The sequence below is a fragment of the Podarcis muralis genome, chromosome 3, assembly GCF_964188315.1.
Source record: "Podarcis muralis chromosome 3, rPodMur119.hap1.1, whole genome shotgun sequence".
Classification (NCBI taxonomy): domain Eukaryota; kingdom Metazoa; phylum Chordata; class Lepidosauria; order Squamata; family Lacertidae; genus Podarcis; species Podarcis muralis.
Genome location: NC_135657.1, coordinates 36,479,651 through 36,506,771, shown reverse-complemented (window position 1 = coordinate 36,506,771; position 27,121 = coordinate 36,479,651). Strand labels below are relative to the sequence as shown.

The window sequence follows — 27,121 nt, the reverse complement described above, 5'->3', positions numbered from 1 at the left end:
TGCTTAATTTCAGAAAGGCAGTATCATGTATCCTCAGACCATGCCCTTGTTCTTCTCTGTGTACAGTATTATCATTGTATTTATGTGCCCTTTTAGTTGCCACTGCTTTGTAGTGTGTGAACATTTATGATAAGCTGGCTTGAGTGCTGTTTCCAGAAAAATAGCATATACATTTGCCAAGTATAAAGGTTCCCCCCACTTACGTGGGGGTTACATTCTGGGGTGCCACATGCATAAGTGAAAATCAGTTAAGTTGGGAGCACCCTCTAAAAAACCCCTGAACACCTGTTTCCCCCCTGCTCTCCAGTTCTCTCCACACAACTCTCTCTTCCACCAGAGCTGAAGCACTGGGGCGGCTGGAGGTAGCAGAGGAAAGTTGCTGCTGCTACACTACCCCATAGAGCAGCTGCTAGGCGGGGATGCTGAGCAGTATAAACAAAACTCTGCTGCGCCTCGGGTTTCTTCAGGACTTCCTCCACCCTCACTGACATCCTCTTCAGGTTCCGGGGAGGGTCTCCTCATGAGCCACGAGGACTCTCCAGCTCTCTCCCACCATTTTCTGGTTTGAATCTATTTTCCAGCGCCAAGCCTATATATGCGGTCACATGCAAGTTGGTTGTGCATAAGCAGGGTGACGCCTGTATAAGAACAGCCTGCTGGATCAGGCCAATGGCCCATCTAGTCCAGTACTCGGTTCCCACAGTGGCAGACCAGATGCCTTTGTGAAACCTAGAAGTAAATGAATGAATGGAAGCCCTGAAAGACAAACATTTCCCCAGCCATGAACGCTGGAAAGAAAGAGGACATTCTTGGGAACATAGGTTCTGTATCAGATTCTGGATTTTGCACCCATGAAATTACTTTGGACAAATATCTCTGTCTGAGGCTGTTTTGGAAATATGCTCTGGCATGAGAAGCATTAGGTGTATTCCTTTGAAATCCTGGCTGACATCTTGCTGCTTTCCTTGGAAGTTTTCTTTTTGAACTCGAAATAATTATGTTTCCTACACTGGAATGAGTCTACCACCCATGACCAGTCTTGGGTCCTGAACAGTACACTTGCTGCTGCTTTATATATTTTCTTTCCTGGTTTCTAAACTTTTGAAAGCTGGCTAGTGTTTTCATGTCCTAATCTAAGGCTTATTGGTTTAAACTCACGTTTGGACAGCACTCTGTTTGTTCATTGGGGATTCTCTGAAGTTGTTAAAATATTCCAAATGGGACAAAGCAGTGGAAACATAAATTCAGTCACAAAAAATATACAGCGAGATGAACAGAAATGCTTTTTTTAATGTTTTAAAATAACAGTGATTTTTAATGTTGAGCCCAGGGTTGTAACAGTATCTGAATTCCCTTTAATTAATGAAGCAAGGGGCAGTTCTGGAACATTTTGCAGATCCAAAAAAAGGGTTCCTGTGCTATTAATAGCTGTATAAGAGGCATCATGTTGTGACCAAATGTCTCAGTCTAATGAGTTCAAAAAAATAGGAGTATCCTAAGGCCTGGTGTTTACAGAATGCAGGAGAAATTCTTATGGTAATTGAGAATATAATGTGTATGTTATAAGCTAGCTAAGTCAAACCATGGGCAACTGGGGCTGTGGGAGAGAAATGCACAAGTACCTAGCTCCTCCCCCTTTTTTACTCCCACACTAAGTGTGCTCTGGGCTAAGTGAAGAACAAACCTTGGCTACAGCCTACGGGTCATGGTTAGTCAAAGGACAGATTAAACATGAACCTGGGTTCGGATGACATGTTAAGACAAACCTTCGCATACCTCAGTGTTGTAAATGAACAAAAAGAATCAGAGAGGACCAAAGAGACTACAAGCTCCTGTCTCATGTGATCCTCCAAAGCTATAGTTTCTGTCTTACCATGTTGTGTGAACCAGGCCTACGTCTTGAATGATATCATTTAGTCTGAAGCTGCAGGTGTATTGCTGAATCTATGCAGAGCTTGCCCTGCAGGCTAAAAGGAAGATTGTCTGGGAAATTATACACAATCCATGCAAAGCCCTTCAGAGAAGGATAGCTGGGATGCATGCGAATAATAGAGGACTATGCAGGGAAGAGGGGGTGGAGCGAGCTGGAAAATAATCTTTATTGATTAGGATTCCACCACAATCACACACACACAAATAGTAAGTAAACTACATTAATTATAACTATGATTATTATTATAATCTTCATCATCTCACTCTTCATCCTAAACTCGTACATTAACACTAAGCCATAGTTTGGATATCTTGCCTACCACCATTGCACCCAAGCATAATGTTGATGCATGATAACTTCGTTCACTTTCAAGTGCTTGGGCAATCTAAAAAGCTGTTTAGAAACTGGGAAACAAGTGCTGGAATTTCCTTAAACTTTCTGGTCACTTGTTTTGAATGCTAATGTATGTTTTCACAGGGTGTGAACTATTTATTTGGTTGTGGAACTTTCAATAAGCATTGTATTTTAAAAAAAATTAATTACATGGTTGTTTAAGCAAAACCACATGCATGGCCTCAGAAGAAACCTTTTAAAGACCTTAAAGTATCTCCTGTAATTTTCCAATGGAGATTGTGGAAGAATCCCAGTCATCTGCAACAAGCAGCTGAGTGGGCATGTTTTTCTTTAGTCACCCTTGAACGAATAACCTTCCCAGTTTTGGCAGACAACTGTTCTGTGGGTGATTTTTCCACCCTTTATGATACAAATCTCCTTCTGCTAGGACTACCTCACCCCACTCCAAAGCCCTGGGAAACAGCAGAAACTTGCCGGAAGCAATAGAGAATCTGACGTGCTGACGGGATCTTTGCAGACAGATTAGGTGAGATGATCAAATTACAATGGGACAATGCCTAATGGTACAAAAACTAGAGTTTGGGGGAAAGAAGCAAATGCTGTTTAGTTGCATCAATATCACCAGCAGCCAAATATGGGGCAAGTGTGCAGATGGATGGGATGAGGGTGGCAGTGAAAGAGGTACATAAATGAAATGCAAGCGGGGGGGGGGGGGGAGAGCATTCCAGAAAGTGTTGTGATGGACAGAAGCATAAATCACTTTAACATTGATTAGCCCAGATGGGACGCGGGTGGCGTTGTGGGTAAAACCTCAGTGCCTAGGACTTGCCGATCGTAAGGTCGGCAGTTTGAATCCCCGCGGCGGGGTGAGCTCCCGTTGCTCGGTCCCAGTGCCTGCCAACCTAGCAGTTCGAAAGCACTCCTAAGTGCAAGTAGATAAATAGGGACCGCTTTACAGCGGGAAGGTAAACGGCGTTTCCGTGTGCTGCGCTGGCTCGCCAGATGCAGCTTCGTCACGCTGGCCACGTGACCCAGAAGTGTCTTCGGACAGCGCCGGCTCCCTCGGCCTCTTGAGCGAGATGAGCGCGCAACCCTAGAGTCGGTCACGACTGGCCCGTACAGGGCAGGGGTACCTTTACCTTTACCTTTAGCCCAGAGAAGGGAAGCCTGTGGTTCTCCAGATAGGGACAGGAAGGAAGACCCTTTGGTCTCTGAAAAATGACCACGGTATATTCTAACATAGTTTTTTCTTTCATCCATCTTCTGGGTTTGCTTTCCATATGCTTTTCAATTTCTTGCCTGCTTGGTGTGCTCACTCATAGGCATTTATTCCCAATGAAGGAAACTGGAATTAGCTGCTGCCTCCATGACAGGATTGCTATTGCTTCTATGGCTTCTATGCTGCTTTTATGTTGTACTGCAATTAAGGGTTTAAAATTTGCTGTTAGCCGCCCTGAGCCCGGGTTTCTGAACCGGGAAGGGCGGGGTATAATAAATTATTATTATTATTATTATTATTATTATTATTATTATTATTACCACCACCCTCTGCCATCTTTTTCTTCTTCCCCCTCCTCCCTGCCTTTATGGATATTGCGTCTGACTCTGGTGGTTTTAGTAAGGTAAGGGTTGCCCCCGCCCAACTGAACCCCAACGAAATGGCTATTGGCATGCAATATCTAAAAATGACAAGCCTGATGCCACCACTTATGAGATGCTGGGTAGAAACAAATGGCTATCACATCCCCACTGGGAGACATGATAGTGAAATGATAGTACCAGGCCAAATGAACCTTTGTCTGATTCAGCAGGTAAGTTCTCAAACCCTGTCGCCCCATATATATATATAAAAGATACTTGCATATAGTGTGGGGAAGGTGGCGAGCTCTCAGTGACAAAAGTGGTGCCTGCTGTGCTTAAAGAAGGGACACTGTGACTGCTCCATCGGCCTGGGCTCTGGTGGTAGCGGCTGTGCAGCACCAGGCCCTCCTAGAGGAAACAGATTATCTAGCTGGGACTGAATCAGTCCTGGTCACCCAGAGGGGGTGGACCATTAACAGGAGAGGGACAGGGGAAGTGCAACCCTGTTGATCTTGCTCACTCTCTCAGCAACTTTTGATACCATTGACCTGGACCATCTTGGTGAGTTGAGAGTGGGGCACTTGGTGCTCCTATCTACGGCAGTAGTTCCCCAGATGTTGTTGGACTACAACTCCCATCATCCCTGAGCTCTGGCCTTGCTAGCTAGGGGGTGATGGGAGGTGTAGTCCAACAACATCTGGGGACCCACAGGTTGAGAAAGGCGGATCTACGGCGTTGGTTCCAGAGAGTGGCACTGGTTGACTTTATCCTAGCCACCTGGCAGTTACCTGTGATAAGTATATGCAACAGAACCTGCCACGCTTTGGAGTACAAATGCTCTTTATTAATGGCAAGGACTGTGGCAGCATCTGCTCGGCCTTCTTTTGGGCAAATAACCCTACAAAGTCAATAGGTTGCAATACCACAGCAGCATTTTGAGCAGTGGTTAATAGGTGAGGCAGCCACCTCACATTTTTCCTACACAGAAATAACCTTGATATAGGGGGGAAACCTCCCACACATTGCCATAATTGCACAGTGATGTTCATGGTTTTCCAACTCCCACGCTTGCAGTGATATAAAAGCCCTTCAGCTAAGATGGCACAGGCCCTATTATTCCTCTGACACAGAGATTCATCTCCACGTAGAAAGGAAATCACATGTAAGGCAGTCCTTGAACAACCCAACAAGCAGACTTTGATTTCCACTCTGGTCCAAGTTGGATGATCCCACATAGTCACACTTCTGCCAGTGCCACGAAATGGTGCTCTGGTGATGGGCTGCCCAGCTGGATGTTTCCCTCCAGCAAAAGCCAAAACACTTTGGTGGAATAAAGGATATATGCCATTCAATTTGGCTCCGCAGGCTTAGTGTCCTTTGTGCTGCAGTTCTGCCCATCCTTACATTCCAAAGTGACATTTGGGTTGCCACTTATTAACTCTTGCTCTGCGTCTCTGCTCCTTCTCTTGCAGCACCGGCAGAGGCCACTGGAGTTCTCCAGCAAGCTGATGCACAGATTGATGATCAGGGCTAGCCAAGCCATCCCAAAGAGAATCCACAGAGACACCACATTCTTATACCAGGATGGGTAGGTACGCTCAGGGTTCATGCCTATGGAAAAACAACACTCGAGCTGTTTAGAGGTATGAAATGTCACTCCCTTGAGAGAGAAACATGAGTATTTTACAATGAACTGAATCAACCAGGATTGAGCCTAGAACACTCTGGTGATTGAGAAAAACGAAATCCTGCAGTGTCTGGAGCATCTAAGAGTAGATGGGACACCATCCAGGTCAGAGACCAACCCAAAGGACACACTGAACTATGATTTCATTACCCAGGAATGTATAGCATAAATGAACCAGGGAAATGTAGCTTAAGAAGCATGATTCCTAATGGTTGAGTCAGTTGCCCATAGCCACCAGAATAAAAAAGAATACTCATTATGTGGAGGTAGAATTTGCATTTTGCACCTCGTTTTGATTCAAAGTGCATATTCCATTGGCAGGGCTCTTGATGGAGATGCATCCAAGACCTGCAACCTCAGGGCCTATTTTCATGCAAGTAGTAAGGAAAATACAAAAGGCCCAGGCCATACCATAGTGGAGATGGAGTTGTATCTTGGACTATTCAAGACTTGTTTACAAAGGGAAATGAAATTAATTTACTCATTATATAATTTAATATGGCCTTTAAAAATTATATACACTGCTCTTTTCCACCTTCTTCAAACAAATGCCCTCAAATCACTGCCTCACTGGGATTAATGCCATATTATGTGTGATGCACCGATCCGTTGATGCCTCTTTTCATCTGAGAGCTGCTTGTGGTTCATTAGGAAAGGGCTGCTTCCCTCTCTCTAGGTGTGTGTGTGCGCGCGCACATGCGTACTTACATGGGATTGTGTGAGAAACACCTCACACACGGATTGTTCTAAACCTGAGTGATTAATTCGGTGCTTGTTTTCCCAAAGAGTTAAGTGCTTCCCTCACTGAAAAGGGCACCACAGCAATGTGCCATAAGGTTGTTTGTGGAAGTGAAGCCAAAAATTATTCTCTCACAAACTGTGTTTGTGTAATCAAGCACATAAGCGCTCCAGAGCAAAGGGCCCTTCATGCTCAAGTAGGGCTGCCTCTTTCAGCTTATGCTGCAGAAGCAAATGTTGACACTTCAGCTTTCAGCTGAAGAAACAGGGTATTATTCCTTGTTGTTATTAGACTCAAACTTGAGAAGGCCACTTTTTTTGCCCATAACAGGAACTCACACATGGGAGCTTACTGAAAGGAAGAGAGAAAACCAAACTAAATAAACCTACTGGTTTATCTAAGTCTAAAAACATTCTGTATATAATAGGTCTGAACTACTTACCAATTACATAATCTCCAAAGCCTATTGTGCTAAGAGTAATGAAAGAATAATAGAACCCTTCTTCGTAGGTCCAGCCTTCTATGGCAGTAAACAACAGAGGAGGTAGCAGAAGGAACAGCAGAAGGCCAGCAACCAGTGCACAGGTCCGCGTCAAGACAGCTGCCCCTTTCTAACAAGAAACAAAAATATTGCTTGAAGCAGACTGGTAGATGGGAATAGGCTCTTGTATCTCTTCAAGCCACAGTTCCACATCACAGTGTGTCTGAAACAGGGAACTGGTTTGATGGCAGTGCAGCAACCATGCTTTGATTATGGTTTACCATCCTGGTTAGTGAACTGACATTAAATCACAGTTCCCCTTTTCAGTTGTAATGACCAGGATTAAAATACCAAAGTCACCATGCAACGAGAGGAAGGAAAGGTGGAAACGTGCTGACCAAACGTTCCTTCCTGGTTGAATTACGCTACCGTTTATTAAGCCAGGGACATTACATCAAACCTGGCCCTAAGTCTGTAGACAGAAGTATGGTCTCAAGAGTCAAGCCCTGAGAACAGTTAAGTCAGCCAGTGTGGTGCCCTCCAGATGGACTACAGCTTCCATCCGTCGTAGTCAGCGTGGTTTAAAATATCTGGCGGTCACCAGGTTGACAAAAGGCTGACTCAAGGCATCACCAGCCTCAAGGCAAAGGCTGAATTGAGGCATTTTTGGTGCCTGCTAAAAACATTCTTGTTTAAGCAAGCCTACCCAGATGCTTAGAAATGCTGATGTGAATTTAAATCTGTTTTCTTTTGATCTGTTTAACTTTTTGTTTGATTTTAATGTTCTATCTTTTTGTAAACCGCTTTTTTAAAACAATCAACCAGTGTATAATTTTTATGAAATAAATAATAAAGTCAGGGGTAGACAACATGAGGCTCTCCAGATACTGTTGGACTTTAAACCCCTAGCAAGCCTTGCCAATGGTGAGGAAAGACGAGAACTTGAGTCCAACAACATTTGGAGGGAACCACATTGGCTACATCAGTTAAGTGTTAAGTATGATCAAGAAGGTGTCTGTAATTCTGTGTGGCTGTGGATTGCACTACAATCCTCAATGGCAGTGGCTTGTAATTGGGGTGGTCTGCACATCATCTGATGTTTTTCTCAATACCATAGAGGACCTCAACTCACATCCTTTATAAAACACACAGACATTTCTAACCCTCATTAATGTGAAAACTTAAAATCATGGTAGCATGGTTCTTAAAATCATGGGAGCCTACAGAGGGCTCTGGATGGTTCTTCTAATGTCTAGGAGTTTGGAACTTTAAGTACATCTTTCCATCAGTCCCAGTAAATCTCAAGTTACTTGCTCTGTAAACACCTTGCTGCAGCAGACCTGACCTTTGTTTGTTGTGCACTGTGGCTTGGACTACATAGGTTGGTTTGTGGAAGAAGACTGGTAGATGGATTGTCTGGCCTTGTGGCCACGTTTTGATCCCTTACAGTTCTGTGGGTTTGGCCCTGACTGGTCACGCTGTGACTCAGAAACCTCAAGTTACAGATGAGGAAATGAGTATTATTATTCCCACTAGTTTATGGCTTAGCTGAAACTTGAACTTGGATCTTCCAGGGAAATTCAATGCTACTCAAGGCAGATTTGAAAGATGCATGACTAATTGCATCAATCTGCCACAAAAGTAGGTTGAAGAAAGGTTCTCACAGATTAAAGGAGACAGCACTATCAATTCTAGGAAATACGTTTTTTATGCTCTCCAGCTTTCATTTATATTTGCTTCATAACATTTTATTTTATGTTTGTTTTTTATCTGGAGATGTGGGAATGGTAGACTGCTAATTTCCTTTCCTTTCTCCCCTCTTCATGTTAAATGGGCCTTTCTAGGATCTAGTATAAATATATAATTATATGGCCATATAATTATAATAACTATAAGACTACACACACATGGCTCTCAAAGATAAAAATGGCAAAGTAAAAGTAAAACGCAATGTCATAAATTAACAATATTATAAAACTACAACTCGCAGCCTAAACATTTCCAGAAGAGAGAATAAAATCAGATGACTAAAAACATGTACATAGCATATAAACAGTGGTTTAAAACAGCAATATCACATATGGGGGTAATGGGGGGGTTAAGGCCAGGGGGAGCCGTCATTTGGCATGCCAATGACCAGGTGCCAGGCAAGGCTCTCTGAGGAAAACATTCCACAACTGGGACACCATCACACATTAGAAGCTTTGATGGCCACCCAACTGACATCACCAGTGTTGGGGCACCTGGAACAGAGCCTCTGAAGGGAAGGCAAATGTTCAGATACCCTGGTACCCAACCACTTTGAAGATTAAGACCAGTAATTTGAACAGGGCCTGGAAACAGACTAGCAGTTTATACATGACTGGCGTTTGAGCAAATTGCCCAGTCCCAGTTAATACTTGCCGTATGTAGCCCTATTTTCTACCAACTCCAGTTTCCAGGCCATTTACAAAGGTTTCCCCACATACAACACATTGCAATAATCTGAATGGGAAGTTACCAGAGAGTGGGTCACTGTGGCTGGTCTATCTCCATCCAGATATAGCCACAGCTGGTGCATCAGCTGAAGCTGATTAAAATGTTTGGAAACTTCTACTATTGCAAGTGGAAAAGTAAATGTCCCCAGCAAAAGCGTGCACATTTTCTTTCACTGGAATGACAATGTTTGAAATAAACACTTTTCTTTTCTTTTCTTTTTTGCATTGGTGGGTGTGAAATGTTTGGATCTTGATATGCGATGCAAGCAGTCATCAGAACAGAGTCAGATCTTCAACCTGTGCTGGGCCTGGGATTTGTTTGAAACAGCTGATGTGTTGCTATATCCAGGAATTGCAAAGCATCTGAAAAAACTGCAGAGTTTTTCAGGAATACTATGCACAGTAGTTGATCCTAGCCTAGTTCAGGGACTGGGACAGGACTATGTACATGCGTCATGCTTTCTGGATACTTGGAGCCAGAGACGCTGGTAGATAACCTGAGGAATGCAAGTCCTGGCCAGACATAACGTGAAGGGGGGGAAATGATGAGGAAGAGGCAGCAGGTAATAACCCAACCTTTGCATGAAGGAAAGCAATTTCTCTTTGATAACAACTAACTTAAGACAGGCATTCAAGCTGGGCACTCACATTACATTTTTGTGAGCTCTCTCTTTTGCCCCTGCTGACATATTTTACTCCAAAGTTCTGGTTTTTTTGAGTGGAAGTTATGACTCACACAAACTTTCTGTTGCTTTTCAGCACTGTCGTTACAGGATCAGGCCAAAATGTTCTCAAGTAGTCTGCGTGTGGAAGAGATTCTTTCCCCAGCTCCAAGTTCCCCAGCTGGTTGCATTTTTATATCTATGTATATATTTATATATTTATAAAAAATAAAAATTGCGCATTTCTGAATTCCACATCAGCAATATAACAAGTTGATGACAGATACCTGAGCCAAAGGGAAGAACATCTCCTTCTAGCTGAGTTGGTAAATTATAGTAGGGTAGTGTTGAAAAGCAGCACAGGGGAGATTTATTGGAAAGCTTTTCTAGTGTGGAAGAGACACAACTACTACTTCCACGCATGCTAGGGGGAGGCAAGTTGTGAATGGTGTTGCCAGATGCAGAAGAGAATAGGGCTCCTGAACCTCTAATAGTTGTGTAAAAGAAGGGATCTCAGTAGGTGTAACTTACTATTCAAGCTCCAACCTACAGAAACTACCCCTTCCAACAAAACTATTAAAGGTCCAATGGCCCTGTCTTCTTTTGTATCTGGCTACCCTAATTATGATATACAATACAGTGCTGGAGGGTGGCTATGGGAAATGACTGACCAGACAGCCAGTCTGGAAAATGACAGCCAGCTATGGGAAATGACTGACCAGACAGCATTGATAAGTGGAGGTGAAATAACATTTCAACCAGAACTTAGGTTTGGGCAGCATCTGCCATGTTTTCCTTTTTTTCTCCTCTCAAAGTGTTGCACTTGTGGGGCTTCTACTCCCTGTTTTGTAAAAATTAAGTAGTTTAAGTTTGTGACAAGGCTTGGAATTGGTTTGGGTGCAGACAGAGGCAACTTAAGGTAAAAGGCATGAAGCAGGAGACTTGCACCTTCACCAAATACTGCCTTAGTTTCCTAATTGTTTTCTCCAATCACACCTACTTGTAACCTTGTTAGATCCCTCAATACACAATACTGTCTTGTGTAACAGAAACCACACTAGTACAATTAACATAGTACAGAGTTCATGCAGGCCTAGTTGTGAAGTTCTCGGTTTTTAAGGATTATTTCTAAACAACCAAAACGCTCCACAATCCTGATCTGAGTGTCAGAACTTTTGCATTGTTTTGAAAGCATAACTAGATTCTGAGCCCAGAGCTGACTTAGCAGAAAGTGTTGAAGTGTCCTTCAAGTACTTACACAAAGTATCAGTACACAGAGAGTTAAGAAGAAAGTATATTAGTGCTGATAGTACCAGTAATAATAACTATAATTTACAGGGCTGGTCCTACCATTAGGCAGGTGAGGCAACTGCCTTGGGCAGCATATGCTGGGAGATACGTGTCCCTGAGCTCCCTGATCGTATGCTTGTTGGAGAAGTGAGCTGTTGTGTCTTTGCCCTCTGCCTTTATAATTACCCTAGTGATCTCCCTCAGGGGCAGCCCTGTTGCTATTATTGATGTAGGAATTGCAATAAGAAATGATGCGGCAACAAACAAGTCTGTGCTTTGGTCTCATAACTATTCAGTGTGCTGCCATTTTCAGCCACAAATCAAAAATGTTCCCAGGACTGCAGTCCTACATATACTAACCAGGGACTAAGCCCCATTGAATTCAATAGGACTTACTTCTGAGTAAACATGCCTAGCATTGTTAGTTTTGCCCTCAGCTGGTCACTTAAACACACAGAGAAGCAAGTGTTACACATAGCCTCTGGAGGCCATGTTGCAGGGTATGGGGAACCTTTGGCCCTCCAGTGGTTCCTGAACTACATCATTGGCCATGTTTGCTGGGACTGATGGGAGTTGTAGTTCAACACCATCTGAAGGGCCAAAGGTTCCCCCTCCACCTACTGTATTGCAATGAGAAGAATCTGTACATCAGAATCACAAGCCATTCTGTGGGTTAAGACACCATACTGTTGCATTATTGGGCCAGCTGATTGGCCTGCTACAGACTTAAGTCAAAGACATGTCACTTTTATCTGCACCTAAACAACTCACCCATGCTGGCAAAAATGAGCAATAAAGCACTCTTGCTGTTTACCTGCCAGTGAAACTTCTCACCCAGGTGGAAGGCACACAGCTGAACACCAGAGAGCATCAGTTGTCCTATCCTGTTGAGGAGGACAAGGTTCAAAGGAATCCCAAAAAGAGCAAAGAAGATGCAGAAGACTTGTGCAGCCTCCGTGCTGGGACTCAGGTTACCATAGCCTGGAAGGAGAAAGTTGATAGTTAGTTTAAAAGAATGTGGCTGTAAAAACATAAATCTGTTTCAGTGTTATCTGACCAAAAGAAGAGGGTCAGAGGTTAAGGATATGTGGCACGAGGCTCACAGCTTGTATGCAGCCCTAGAAGTACTTGTGTGGCCTTATCAGAAAATCCCAGCTTCCATTAAGTGAAGCAAGGTTCTCACCCATCACCTCAGAGGTAAGCTAATATATGTGAAGCCAACCTGTATAAAAAGCTAAAAGATCAAAAGGTTATTAGATGCCTTAAGTAACAGATATTGATGTTGATATTCTAATTCTATTATTGCATGGATGTGGTGAGACAGAAGTCTCACATTTAGGGTCAACAATTTTGTATTTGTGTGTTAAGTACTGCATATCTACCAGCCAAGGATATATCAGCTGTATTCAGGTAGATAAAATAACCAATTTTACTAGGTTGTCAATATAACCAATGCATGCTTAAAAGTAAAGGATCACTGAAATATTACTAGGACTCACTCCAGAGCAATTGGATTTAGGAATGTGGTCAAAATACTTACTCTCCCCCCTAAACATTTGTATGCTTACATCTTACATTCAGCAGTGCATAACAAAAATACAAATGGTGGTGGGGAACGACTAAAAATCAACACCATAAAACCAAACAAAAATCAATGACAATAAAAACAGCAGTTAAAAGCAGCAGCGATGAAACAAAACTCATGAGGTCAGTAAAACTCAAGTTTAATGTACATCATCTATAGCTCATGGCATCATGCCACACCTCCCAGCAGCTGCCAGGCAGGAATAGCCCAAGTCATTCTTCTACCTGATCATCAGATCCTTTCCTATATTTTCAAGAGCATTACTAACAATAGTAAAAAGTGTCATGTGATATGATTTATAGCGACACTTTTTATTATTATTTCTAGTAGTATTTTTGTAAATAAACATGCAATATAAAACTATTTCCCATTCTTCAAATTCTAGTTCCATCTATGAAATAAATGCTGGACTCCCTCCATTCTCATTTCCCCAACTAACAAGGCATCTGTTGAGACACACTTTTTTCTTCACAAGGAAAACAACATTACAAACATCATCAGCGTTACAAGGGATAAGGCTGTACGGAGGCAGGTGCCAACAGCAAGCACTCTAGATTACAGACGGGTCCTAAAATTAGGAAACGTTCCCACTTGAAGGATTCAACAGACTCTACATTCCCCTGAAAGCCCACTTTAATTCTATAGATGTAACTCTCTGAAATCTATGTGATGTTTGTTTCTGGTTGGGGAGGTTAATTCGACTGAATGGCAAAACAAAACAACCAGAATACTATGTGCTTCCTGGTGGGAACAGCTTGCTCTTTCCTCTGCATGCCAACCCCCCCCCCCCCATGTACTCTTTAAATAGGGGGGGGGGGGGAGAGAAAGCAACAGACTGCCTGCAAGGAAAAAGGAATAGCCAGGTACCATAAGCATTCAATATAAACCACAATGATTACTGATAATAAAAGTCACCTGGCTTCATAGCACACTTACTTCTATTGGCTGTGAACACTATTATGGCAGACACATTTATGGAGCAAAATCAAAATTGAAGCATAAATAAGTCTTTAAACTGCATTCTGTGGGGCCTGGTTCTTGCAAGGAGCAGTTCTTGGAAGTTTATTAGAGTTGTCCTCTATAACAACCATGTATTTGGCCTCCTACAATAGATTGCACTGATAACATGCTCCCCGCCCCCATGTTGTATTTTACTAGTTGTTAGCTTTTATTTGCCCACCTTTTAAAAATCTGGATAGCAGTGAGATGGAAAAAGCAAATGGTTCAATTTCCCTGTGTCTCCACAATTTTAGAATGTCTGTGTTGGGCACATGATCAAACACTTCTCCATATAAAAAACTCACTGTCCATTCAAAACAACCACATTTTGATGTGCAGGAAAGTATTTCAAAGTAGGCATGTGTTTAAAGACGCAACCTTGCATTCTGGGAAGAAGAAGGGGGGGGAAAGCCCAATAGATTTTTTAAAAATAATAATAAAAAACCCACACAGTACTGTTCCAATTCCATTTTAGGATCCTGAAAGAATGTTAAAATGGGTTCCATGGAGCTTTCTAGAAGAGGGGAATTCTGAAGCACTGTGTGACTACACCGCAAGTATGGTTTTCTTTGATCAGCTGCGTTTATATTGGCGTACACATTTGTTAGCATAAGGAGTGATGATGGTAAGCACTGTGCTAAAGACACATCAACCCACAATACACAAACAGAAGTAGCTCTAAAACAAGATTATGTGGGGAAACAGGAAAGTCCATATATATATAGAGAGAGAGAGAGAGAGAGAGAGAGAGAGCTTTAAAAGCAACCTCAGGGTGCACAGAGATGACACACAGGGATGTCCATAAAACGCCACAGAACAGTTCAATTTAACCAAATGGCACTTCAACCATATTGATCATTCATTCAAATCAGAGGTTACAGTGATAGTAAAGCACAGAATTATTGATTTGTCTCCCATCCCTCCCACCATGGTTTCTGGCGAAACAGCTGTCTTGGATCAGCAAAACACCAAAAATGTTTGTTTAGGGCTCCTTGTTGGTTTACAGTAGTACACAAAGGTCCGGCTGTTTGGATATCTGAAACTGTGGTGTGTATAGAGAGGTTTGTGTATTAATTCCTCATCTATGGATAAGTGAATTTCTGTATAATGAGCGGTTCAATAGTGGACCTACATGTATTTGGTCCAGTATGTCACAGTATGTTCATGATGCCAGGGCACCAAGGGTTAAGTGCTGAACTCAATTTTACATATTGAACTGAATAGAAGGAATCAAAAGTTGGGGGTTCTTCATGTAAGCCATTGTTTACTAATAACAGTGCAGTAACTGAAAACATTTTAACTTCACTTCAAATTACCGTAACTATCAATGATTTTACATTTTCTAAAGCCTCTGGTTACATTAGCTGTCTCAGTTAAAGATACTGACTTACATAAATATGGTATAATTAATATACATATGCATGTGCACATGTATGTGTTTGTCTTATGAATGTTAACTGGACTACTTGGTTCTGAGGGAAACTAATGTGATGTTATTTATCCGCAGAACTGGAATCCACAATGGAACATGGTGGCCTGTAGGTAAATATATAATCAAGCTCCAGCCAGTTGGTTTCCCCCCTACTCTCCACTGAAAATGAACAAATACTTAATATGAGCTTAGGTGGGCACTTCCTTGTCCAGTGGAAGGTCAATGATCATGAAAATGGTGGTTGGGGGTGGGGTAGGGAGGCTGTTCCTAAAGTGCCTGTCATGTTGTACTGAATTCTAGGGTTCTTCAACTTGCTCTCATCTATTTCTCACCATAGCTCTTTGACTTGAAGAAAGCAAAGTCGCTCCCACCCTGTCCCACTCCCCCAACTCTCTCCTGTCTCACCCAGTGAGCCCCTATTTCCAATTGGGGGTGGTGCTTTTGTAAGCACATGTAACCCCACTGGGTGACCTATGGCAAGAAATGCAGGATAAGAAAAAGCACTCAGAAGTGTTGAACGGCTGGGGTCTGGTGACTCTGTACTGAGACAGAGAACTAGGAATTTATAGAAATGGGGTTGAATATTTGTTGATGTGATAATGTGATGGAGAACAACTTTATCTGAAGTTTCGAAAAGCCTGTTCCCAGGTGTAAGTAAATAAGGAAGTTACTGCATTTCACTTTTTGTACACTTTGTCTTAACATTCTGTACTTTTGCATTGTGTGCAACTTTGATAAGATCGCCATAAGATGTACTTTTTGATAAAAGGGTATATATATATATATATATGCAGGTTTTGGTGTCCTCGGGTGTCTTCCCGTGTAAAAGTTGGGGTGTCTAGGCGACGTTTCGACGAGGTCTCACTCGTCATCTTCAGGCTGGTGCTTTCGGCTTCTTGTTACTGGAACAGAGCAGGATCTCAGTGTTTGAGTTCCTATAAATACTGTTGAGGGGTGTGGTGTATAGCCTCCAATGTTCTGGGCAGAGAGGAAGTTCCCAGGCTAGTGTGCCTTTTCTTCTTTTGTTCCTTAATTGCTTGAGGGATATCTTGAATGATTTCTTGAGTGATATCCTGAGTACCACTTAGGTGGGTCATTAGGTGTGGATTAGTTGCTAAAGCCTTTGTGTCTTGACCTCTTGAACTTTGTGAAGAGTTTTTCTGAGAAGATGGCTGTACTGCATTTAGTTGTGCTCTGGCTTGGCTTCGTGTATAGGGGCGAGCTGTGGTTTTGTGGCCTGTGCCAGCCAGATCTGTGTAGGGATTGCAGGGGGGTGCAGCAATCCCTACACAGATCTGGCTGGCACAGGCCACAAAACCACAGCTCGCCCCTATACACGAAGCCAAGCCAGAGCACAACTAAATGCAGTACAGCCATCTTCTCAGAAAAACTCTTCACAAAGTTGAAGAGGTCAAGACACAAAGGCTTTAGCAACTAATCCACACCTAATGACCCACCTAAGTGGTACTCAGGATATCACTCAAGAAATCACTCAAGATATCCCTCAAGCAATTAAGGAACAAAAGAAGAAAAGGCACACTAGCCTGGGAACTTCCTCTCTGCCCAGAACATTGGAGGCTATACACCACACCCCTCAACAGTATTTATAGGAACTCAAACACTGAGATCCTGCTCTGTTCCAGTAACAAGAAGCCGAAAGCACCAGCCTGAAGATGACGAGTGAGACCTCGTCGAAACGTCGCCTAGACACCCCAACTTTTACACGGGAAGACACCCGAGGACACCAAAACCTGCATTCCTGTACCCGTGAAAATCTACGAAAGCATATATATATATATATATATATATATATATATATATATTCATTCACGACTGTCTCTCAGGCTCACATAATGCTGCCACTGTAACACTAGCCTTCCTTTCAGGACTGCTTACCAAACTAATGCACATAAGCTGCTTTGAACCACGTAGGCAAAAGCACCATATATCACCATCATACCAGTTAAAGGCTCATGAAACAGAGGAGCTGAGATTTAAGAAGGGCATGTATAAGAAATGGAAGAAAGGTGAAATCATGATGGAGCCAACGGTTGCAGGGAGAAGGTCAGGCAGGGCAAAACTCAGAACGAGCTCCGGCTTGTAAGAGTGGTGAAAAATGATTTCAAAAAGGTTTCTTTGGCTATGTTTGAAGCAAGGGGAAGGACAAGGAACTAGTAAGCTCTCTGCATGGAGAAGATGGAGAAATGATATTGGGTAACTGCTCAACACCTACTTTGCCTCTGTCTTCATGCAAAAAGAAAGCAAGGACGCCTGGCTTGCCAGTAGTATGTGTGAAAAGGATCTAGCGGTCTTAGTAGACCACAAGTTGAACATGAGTCAACAGTGTGAGGAAGGAGCAAAAAAAGAAGGGGGAAAAGATAGTGCTATTGTAGGCTGTATCAACAGATGTAGAGTATCCAGATCAAGGGCAGTAATAGTACCACCTCTGGACCACATCTGGAATACTGTGGAATGGACACCCTCACAAGGTTGTGGACTCTCTTTCCTTGGAGGTTTTTAAGCATCTGTTATGGATGCTTTAGTTGATCTAGATTGAAAGCAGCAGATGAGGATAAGCATGAATGATTATGGGTTGAGAAAATTGATGTTTTCCTGCTGCAAATGGGTTAGTGTTTGTGTGCATCCCTAGTCCAAATTTAGATGAGCCTGTTTTGCTCATCTCTGTATCACTCTGGCAGATGCAGGTTCTAAGTCCCACTTGCTATAGAAGGTGCTGCTAAGCAAAGGAACAGCAGGTCAGGACCTTGTGAACAAGTCCAGTGTCCCCCACACTGCCCTTGACTGCAGTCCTTTTACCCTCTAATTTGTTAGCTCAAGATTTAATTGCTTTGCCTTGTGGTGTTTGTTAAGGAAGCCATTCAATAATTCATCCCCATCTGATTTGCTGGATGTAATAATGTGCTATGTGAATTGCCAAGAAATCACATCTCAATCTTCTAAACCCGGTAGGTGTATTAATATTAAAAATCAGTTACACTGCATAGAAAACAATAACTTGATATTTTGTTGAAATATATTGGAAAACTCTCAACCAAAATTGACTGCAACGTTGATTTAGATGCGTAATCCGTGAGTATTAGAATAATGCTTATCACCCTTATACCACTGTTTTTAAAAAGTTATGCTCACAGCGAACAGGTCCTGGAAGACTGATTGCTAATTGTCAAATCCTTCCCACCAAGCTTGTACTGCCATCTAGTGGTTTGTTATAGTAACAAAGTGTGTCCAACAGATGAAGGGAGGGTGATCAAATTCTGTGCTGTGGTCAAACCTTTTTAAAAATGCCATCCTTCCTTTTAAGTTTTTCTTCACTATAAATTAAATACATATATTCCTAAATACAGGAATATGTCCTGCAGGACATTTAGAAACTTTCTCAAAAGGGACAAAGAGCAGGACATTTTTCTTCCCTCTTCTCCAATCTCCTACTCAGCCCAACTAAAGCCCAACTCACCCAACTTCCAGGATGAGAAACCACTGATGCAAAGCAGATGTGCAGCTGCTGTTGCCCGCACAGGGCTGTTTTCCATAGAATGAGCATGTACCTCCCAATCTGACTGGGAATGCCCATCTGGATGCCACACAAAGCTTTGCATTGTGCACACAAATTCACATCGGATTTACACCCAGAAAGCAGCGAGTACTTAACTGAATGAAGGTATTCTGGCCCCATGTGGCTAGCCCTGGAGACAGTTGATACACAGCTCCTTTTAAGTCAGGAGCTCAAGCAGGAGACCAGGAATGGTTTGGGAGGGAGACTTAAAGACACAGATCTCTGAAGGGGATTGGAGACCCACCGTGGCCTAGATCTCCCTTTCGCTCCTTCTCCACCAGAATAAAGTAATCTGCCTTAAAGATCATGCATATATTATGGTACCTGACCCCAGTCTGATCAATGAAATACCATCACCACTCGGTTAGAAGGGGTGCAAGATGTTATACGCTTACAGTGGGAGTGCTGGAGGGTACAAAGTTTTTTGTTTGATCTTTACAGCTCTCACAGTGGTAGCAATTTAGCTGAACATGCATAGCTGTCAACTTTCAGATTTGAAAATAAGGGATCAGCAGCCTCACCTGTCCCGGGGACAGTCTACAGGATATCTAACAATCCGGGATAGAAGCGGGAAGCAGTGGGAAACAGCATGGGAATAAGGGAATTTCCTGCAAAAAAAGGGAAGGTTGACAGCTATGTGAACATGGGGCCAGCTTTGTTCAGGGAGGCAATGAAGGATTGGCGTGTACCTTGTTCTCACAGAGAAATTGACACAACAATGTCAAATGGTGAATGGGAAACTTAGGAAGGATACCTTCATGGAAGAATGGCTTGAATTCTGTTTCCTTGTTAATTTCAGCAAGGAGAATAATGATCTCCAATTTCTTAATGATTGCTATGGATTTTCTCTCCTAACTGCAGTATATCGTGCTAGGGAAATAGTGATTTTCTTCCTCTTCTGGCCGACTTTATAACTCAGTGATGAAAGGTTTATTTTTACTCTTTTGTGTTGCTGTTGTTTGAATTGTTATACTCCTATATTAAAAAGCTTCCTCTCTGCTTTGAAATCAACACTAGTGAGAAGTAAAAAACTTGCAGCATGCCAGACATAGCATGATGTAGTACTGCCATCTTGTGACTTGTAAGAAGGCAGAGGCAAGAGGACTGCTCCTTGTACAATTTCATGTGCAGAGCCGTATGCAGGTGGGTGTATGCAGTGTGAGGACTGCTGCACAGTTTATATGCACATGTTGTGGAATGTAAATTTTTTTTAAAAAAAAAATGCACAAAAACAAAAGAAGCAGCTCAGGCTCACACTAGATTTGATGGCAGAACTGCTCCCATGAATAAACTAGGGGAGTGGGATCTCCTGTTTGCAACAAAAGGGCCATTCAAGTGGGGTGCTAAACTCTCTCCCCTGTATTATAGCTTCTCTCCAGGGCCATTTTCTGCCCAGCTTGGTTCCAGAGCAATGTTAAAAACTCCCCAGGCACTAGGCACATTATGCAACTGGTGTGGGTCCAATTGTAACCACATAATCTCTGGATGATGCCAGGTTGGCGACTGGCATCTCCATCTGGCTGCCCACCTCTCAGCTTTTTAGGCAAATAAGCAGAAGAGTTTACTTACTGCATTTATATCCCATCTTTTTCTCCAAGGAGTACATGGTTCACCCATGTCCTCGGTTAATCTCTACGTCAACCCTGTGAGGTAGGTTAAGAGGTTGTGACCCAAGGTCACCCAGTGAGCTTCATGACTGAGTGGGGAATTGAACCCTGACCTCCCAGGTCCTAGTCCAACACTCTAACCACTATACCCCACTGGCTTCCTAGAGTTCTTCTGATATGGGGCAGCTATATATATTAAGTAGGTAAATAAGTATGGGGAAAGCAAAATGTCACTTAGAGAAGGATCTGAAATATCTTCCTTGAAGCTTTTATTTGTTTTATTCTGGATTGTTTTATTTGTTTGGATTGTTTGATGTTTGAATGTGTTGTAAACTGCTTTGAGATGTTTTCTTTAAAATATAAAGCAGAATATATATAATAAAAAATCCAATGGGGGGGGGGGGGAATGGTGCCTATGTATTCCATTGTGGCAACCACAATCTAAGTTCAAGCTGTCATTTGGGGATTAGCTTATACATTTGAGTTTCTGACACTGTTCCAGGAGGAAAGGCTACATGGAGCCAAGCACTAAGCACAGGGAAGATTCAGTTTCCCTCACTTTATGTGCTCTTTTGCTCCATAAATAAAAAAATAAAAATGCATTTGCAATTCCACTTTATACTGGGGGACCCACAAATGGAGCTGCTGCTGCTGCAGTCGTGCGTAGTTTGAGTCTCAGATACACAGAGCATTCATTACCACATGCCCAGATTTAAAAAATGTGATCAGAGGCACCACATAAAGAAACAGAAGCAATCATGAGAGCATTGAAGAGTTTTCTATAGGCTGTTTGGGCATTTTTGACGTCAGCACATTTACATCAGTGAGTCTAGGAGAAACAATGTCGGGTTTGTGGGGCATGTGCGTAAATGTATATCAAAAAAACACACACACCCAAACATCAAAGAGAACCAAGTAGGATGACACAAACATGGGAATATATTATCACCCTTAGGCAATCCCTAAAATAAATGACTGACCCTTTTCAGCCCACATTAAGGCTATTCATGCAGTTTGTCAAAAGGGAAAGAATGCCAGAGAAGACAGTTCAGAAGCACTTTACTTATAAATAGTTACAGCTGGTTTCTTTATGAAATTACATGGCACTCTATGGCTCCTAAAGCAGCCCCCAGATAACAACTTGCAAAGACTATCAATAGAACAAAACCAATAAAATCATAAACTGTTAAACCAGAAGAACAAAGTAGTTTCTTGAAACCTCAGGACAACTTGGAAAACAAAGTAAAATCCACAAAAGGTTTATATCGATCTCCTAAAAACCAAGGGACTGGAAGTGTGAAGTCTCTTTGGAGAGAGACTCACCTAACACAGGAACCACGGCTGAAAAGGTCCTGCCCCTTCCCTGAAGTTAGATGAGCCAGAAGAACAACTGGACGCCATTGGTAAACCAGTGATAGAGAATATCAGATCTGAACTGTAAGCAGTTAAAAGATTAGTTTATGTTAGTTTAAGCCAGTGGTACTCAAAGGGTGTGGAGTGCCACACTGGTGTGGCAGGAGAGGATGGCAAGTGTTGCAAGAAGATTCAAGGACAATCAAAGAAACATTCAAATGTTTCAGTGTAATATAAAAAGGTAAAGGGACCCCTGACCGTTAGGTCTAGTCGTGGACGACTCTGGAGTTGGGGCGCTCATCTCACTTTACTGGCTGAGGGAGCCGGCGTACAGCTTCCAGGTCATGTGGCCAGCATGACTAAGCCGCTTCTGGCAAACCAGAGCAGTGCATGGAAACGCCATTTACGTTCCCGCTGGAGTGGTACCTATTTATCTACTCGCACTTTTTTGACGCGTTTTTGAACTGCTAGGTTGGCAGGAGCAGGGACCGAGCAACGAGAGCTCACCCCTTCAAGGGGATTTGAACTGCCGACCTTCTGATCGGCAAACCCTAGGCTCTGTGGTTTAACCCACAGCGCCACCAGTGTCCCTCAGTGTAATATAGTATAGTATATTTTTTTAAAAAAAAATCTGCAGAATACAGATCGATATCTTTTCAAAATGAGAGCAAGAACATCAAGAAATACTGAGACCAATCCTGGTTGTGATCCAAAATCGCCATTCAGACAGAGTGCTTGAGAAGGCTCATTTGACTCCTGTAGCAACCTCAAGCAAACCTCCAAACAAGGAAGTCTGTCGACCATATGTGGATAGCTATCTGAGCCTCAGATTCACATGGACTGGAGATGAAAAATGGACTTTGTTTGTCTCAAATTAGACCTAATATAAATGAGATTACCTGGGAAAAGCATTCTCATACCTGTCATTGAGTCTGTACACATACTTAAAGTACATTTGTAAGTGGCGTGTTTATAATTATATTTTGGGAATGATTTGTGTTCTTATGTGGCTGCATTGTTTTATACTTTCTGGATGTCCCATAATCATATTATAAATAGTTGTGTTCTGTGTTATAAACCAAGCATAGCTAAGTTTCTTTTTGTCTTCCAGTGTATTTCTTATCAATAAAATTTTTGGTGTGGTGGGAGCAAAATTTTATTACAGTCATACCTTGGGTTACAGACGCTTCAGGTTGAGTTTTTTTGGGTTACGGACCCGCCGAAACCCAGAAGTACCAGAATGGGTTACTTCTGGGTTTCGGGGGTTGCGCATGCGCAAAAGCGCCAAATCACAACCCGCGTGTGCACCACTGTGGGTTGCAACGCTGTGGGTTGCGAACGTGCATCCAGCATGGATTGCGTTCGCAACCCGAGCGTCCACTGTATTTATGTGTGGCCTAGAGAAAGAAGTTTGAGAACCACTGGTTTAAGCCATAAGTTTCCTCTCTCTTTACTATCTGCTCCTCCAAGGTGTACAAATTTAGATTATCACAGCAAACTTTATCAGGGGAAGGGCCACTCTTCCTTTTGCCCCCTTCTACTCAGATCACAGTGGGATGATGAAACATTTGGGGATCAGATACCTCCAGAGATATAGTATAGATTAATAAAGGTAATTTGCTAGGAAGCATAGGGCATTCCATTCTTGGCTGATGAGAGAGAAGGTCAGCCTTTCTGAAATTTTATTTTCTCCCCTCATACTTCACACTGTTCCCTAGAAGCTTGTACCACAGTTTAAAAAAAACAAAACAAGAACAGGCATAATTGTGTGTTTCCATTCCATAACCCACGGTTTACTGTCTCTGTGTGGAATTCAGGTGCCTCACAGGAACATAAGACAAAGCAATACAGGAATCTGCCCATTTGTAGGCTAACCTTGCTTCCTGAAGGTGGCGCCTCTGCCAAGGAAGAAGGGGGAAAGGCTGTTTCTATAACTGGTTTTACGCAATTTTCTCAGAACATTTCCTACCGATGGTTGTTACTGCAGAAACAGAGAAGAAGAAGGAGCCAACAAAGTCCCATCTGCCCAGGCTCGTGTTTCCCTTAAGGTAAAGCCCACTCTTGTAGGCCTGGATGATGCCCTGCAAAGAGATAAGAAGGAATAAGAATGAGAGTTTCTGGCAACAAGGCAGCTAAGTCAGCCTGGAGACTGTCAGAGCAAGGCAAGATCGGAACTTGCTTTTCTGGCATGGCACATATTTAAAACATGAATAGGCTCCTTCCTCTAAGGCAGGCATAGGCAAACTCCGGCCCTCCAGAAGTTTGGGACTACAACTCCCACCATCCCTAGCTAACAGGACCAGTGGTCAGGGATGATGGGAGTTGTAGTCCCAAACATCTGGAGGGAAAGAGTTTGCCCATGCCTGCTCTTAAGGGGCTATCATAGGTGGCTCCATGGGGCTTTTTGTGTACAGCAATTTTAAGGATAGGTTGTGTTTTCACCTTGTTCTTTAAAATGAATTGGAACTGCTGCTGTTTTAGTGTTTTTAACTGCATAGAAGTCTGCCCTAGGATCATATGATAAAGGTCAGGTAAAAATATTCTTAATAAATAATGGGATGGGGCAGTTTTCAGCTTGAACATGCAGACCACATATATGGAACATGGAAATTACTTAGTAGTAGTCATATGGCATAATTACTCCACAGTAGTTACAACAGCCAGAGGTGTAGGGAGCACAGAAGCAGTGGGGAGATGCACTGTAAATGTGGCTAGTTACACATCATAGCCCCATCATAGTTTTTTGCCACTGGGTGATCTTGAGTTAAACTGTGCATACACCAAAGGGTTAATGTGCATATGGGTCACACAGATCCATTTTTTCTCTGAGTATTTTTTTTTTTTACACATTTTTCCAAATGCAAATACTGTCAGTTGAACTCTATCTCAGTGCTTCCCATCCATGCTAGTGGGCAATGCTTGGATGTATGTGCACTGTGTATTGTCCCACTCCCCACAATTAGTACTTCCCACCTTCCCTGAAACCTGATGTGCATTGTGGGCAGGTCTGGAAGTATTTGTTTAACTGTGCCAGCAGCCAATTTCTTACTTTGCTTTAATATCCAATATAACAGCTAATTTAATAGGCTAATTTAAAGTGTGTGTGTGTGTGTGTGTGTGTGTGTGTGTGTGTGTGTGTGACATACCCTGCCTTGCTAGTAGCCCACCCTTCCTGAATTCTGGAAACCATGGGCATGCACACAGGTATTTGTTTCTTGTGCACATGGCCATTATGATTACGATTTGTATACAAGTTTTTCCATATATAAGATTTGCACGGAACAATGGGTTAATTTTTTAAAAGTGTGTGTTAAATACAAATATTATTTATTTGTGTATCTGAAGCCATTACAAAAATGAAATACCCCAAAAGAACCCCACTAGCCCACCGAGGAGCACCTGCCAATGGAAGGTGGGGGTGGAGTGACAGATGGCATCCAGCAAAATGTCACCAAAAATGTTTTTAAAAGTACCCAAATAATGTGCATCCACTAATGCAATATCCACAAATTGGGAAAACCAAAATTTAAAGGGGGCGGGGAAGTGCAGGCTGCCACTTGAATAAGGACAACGTTGTGTTGACAGTGTAAAAACCAAACGTGCACACATCCATTTTAAACTGGTGTGTGCGCGCACATGCACAAAGCCCTAGTTGCTACCTTTTAGCTCATAGGGTAAGGTTACCAGACATCCCCGTTTCCTGGGGACAACCCCCAGATTTACAAATCAGTCCCCTGACAAAATCCCTCTATTTAGTAGGAAGTTGAAAAGTGACCCCGGATTCATTGGAAAAAAAATCTGGTAACCTTATCATAGGGCAGCTGTGACTACAGAGGGCAGGGGAGAATCATATAAACCACTCCATGGAAAGAAGATGGGATATAAATTTCAACAGATAGCTGCCTCTTTCACAGTGATCCTTTGACTAGGCAGAGAGAAGCCTTTGTTTCCCCTGTTTATACTTTCCCTATTCATGCGTGACACTTTGTTCCACCTGCTAAAGCTTAATTAAGATGTTGGGACGTAACAGAGAAGGGAAATTAAGTTATTAGTTATATTTGCACTATCGATTTTTGATCCACGCTTGCTCTTGGTCCATCCTGCTTTATTAATATACAAGGAAATATATATTTTATAATAAAATGCTGAAATGAAGAGAACAGTCCCTGTTCTTAGTTGCCCTGGCAATACTTTATAGGGCCAGCCGGCTTGTGATAATGGCTTTAATTAGTTCTGTGAATTTGGAAGCTGGCAATATGCTGCCACCTTCCCAGGGAAAAGCTATAGCTCTGGTTGGATTCTTGGCCTCTGACAGGACGACGTATATCTCTCTGGCCTGCGACAACAGTCTGAGCTGTTAGGGGCATATGAGGCACATGGACTGGACCAAGACTTGGAATCCGATAGCTCTTGCAGAAATCCACCTCAGAGCTTGAATGGTAACTTTGTAGGGAGGATAAACTGGATGGAGAGGTACTGCCATGACATGCCTGTGGGTTCCCCTCCCTCCCTCCCTCCCTCCCTCCCTCCCAGCACCTCCCCTCTCCATACCTCAGTTTCCCCCTTTCTCTGTTTTGCCAGAAATCTAGGCTGAGTAAACACAGTTCAAAGAGTTAATTCCAACACATGAGCAGCCCTTTTATGGTTGGACTTAATTTTGATATACCAAACAGAGGACTTGAGGAATTCTAGGTCCATTTTGGCATCTTAATTGCACATGGATTTTATGATGAGTTATGTCCTGTGATGACACTGAAGAGGAAACTGGTAACATGGATTGGTTACAACACTGCTGCCAGCCTTCTTGGTTCTGCAGGTCTAAACATTGTTTTGTTATAAATGTTTATCAAACAACAGCAGGAGCTTTTCCCAGTATGGAATCATGGATTTAAGAACGCGTGTTTTTAAAGAAGGGAGACCTACTTCAATTTTAAGTAATGCAATAGGTGCCCTATGTGACTCCCAAATAGTTGATGTAGGAACACATGCACTAGAGCTACACCAAATTGCTTCACAACATGACAAGCAAGATATGTTCTTAGCAACAATTTTTTATCCTCCCTTCTAACAAACAATGTATAATAAAGCATCTTTATAGACCCCAATGAATGAGTAGATAGAATTTGAATTGCCTCAAAATGGGCCCATTATCACAAAAAATGAAGCCTTAAGCATTAAATAAACGACACTGATAGATGATAATGACCATCCAGGATCTGTTTCTTATGTCTTCTGGCAAGCATCATCACTTTGTCTTACTGTAACTAATAGATCTAATGTTAGAATAGATTCCAAATCTGGACAGTAATCTTGGGATAATGAATCAGGAATGTCATAGCCTCCATTAAGCAGCACTTCTCATTTATT

At 42.5% G+C, this 27,121-nt stretch overlaps 1 protein-coding gene and 1 long non-coding RNA gene across 2 annotated transcripts in view; one reads left to right on the top strand and one right to left on the bottom strand.

The window, feature by feature from the left end:
• Positions 1–1,270: 1,270 nt before the first annotated feature.
• The window catches only part of KCNK17 (potassium two pore domain channel subfamily K member 17), a 30,078-nt gene continuing 4,227 nt past the window's right edge, over positions 1,271–27,121 (bottom strand). The window contains exons 2-5 of the mRNA XM_028724404.2: positions 23,724–23,835; positions 12,019–12,185; positions 6,737–6,905; positions 1,271–5,479 (exon numbers count right to left, since the gene is read on the bottom strand). Coding sequence (XP_028580237.2) covers positions 5,217–5,479; positions 6,737–6,905; positions 12,019–12,185; positions 23,724–23,835 — 711 coding nt within the window. The 3' untranslated portion in view covers positions 1,271–5,216. The remainder of the gene's footprint in view (positions 5,480–6,736; positions 6,906–12,018; positions 12,186–23,723; positions 23,836–27,121) is intronic.
• Positions 2,715–7,210, top strand: LOC144327231 (uncharacterized). The gene is made up of 3 exons (XR_013392170.1): positions 2,715–2,813; positions 5,341–5,456; positions 6,805–7,210. It is a non-coding gene; the product is annotated as an uncharacterized LOC144327231 (long non-coding RNA).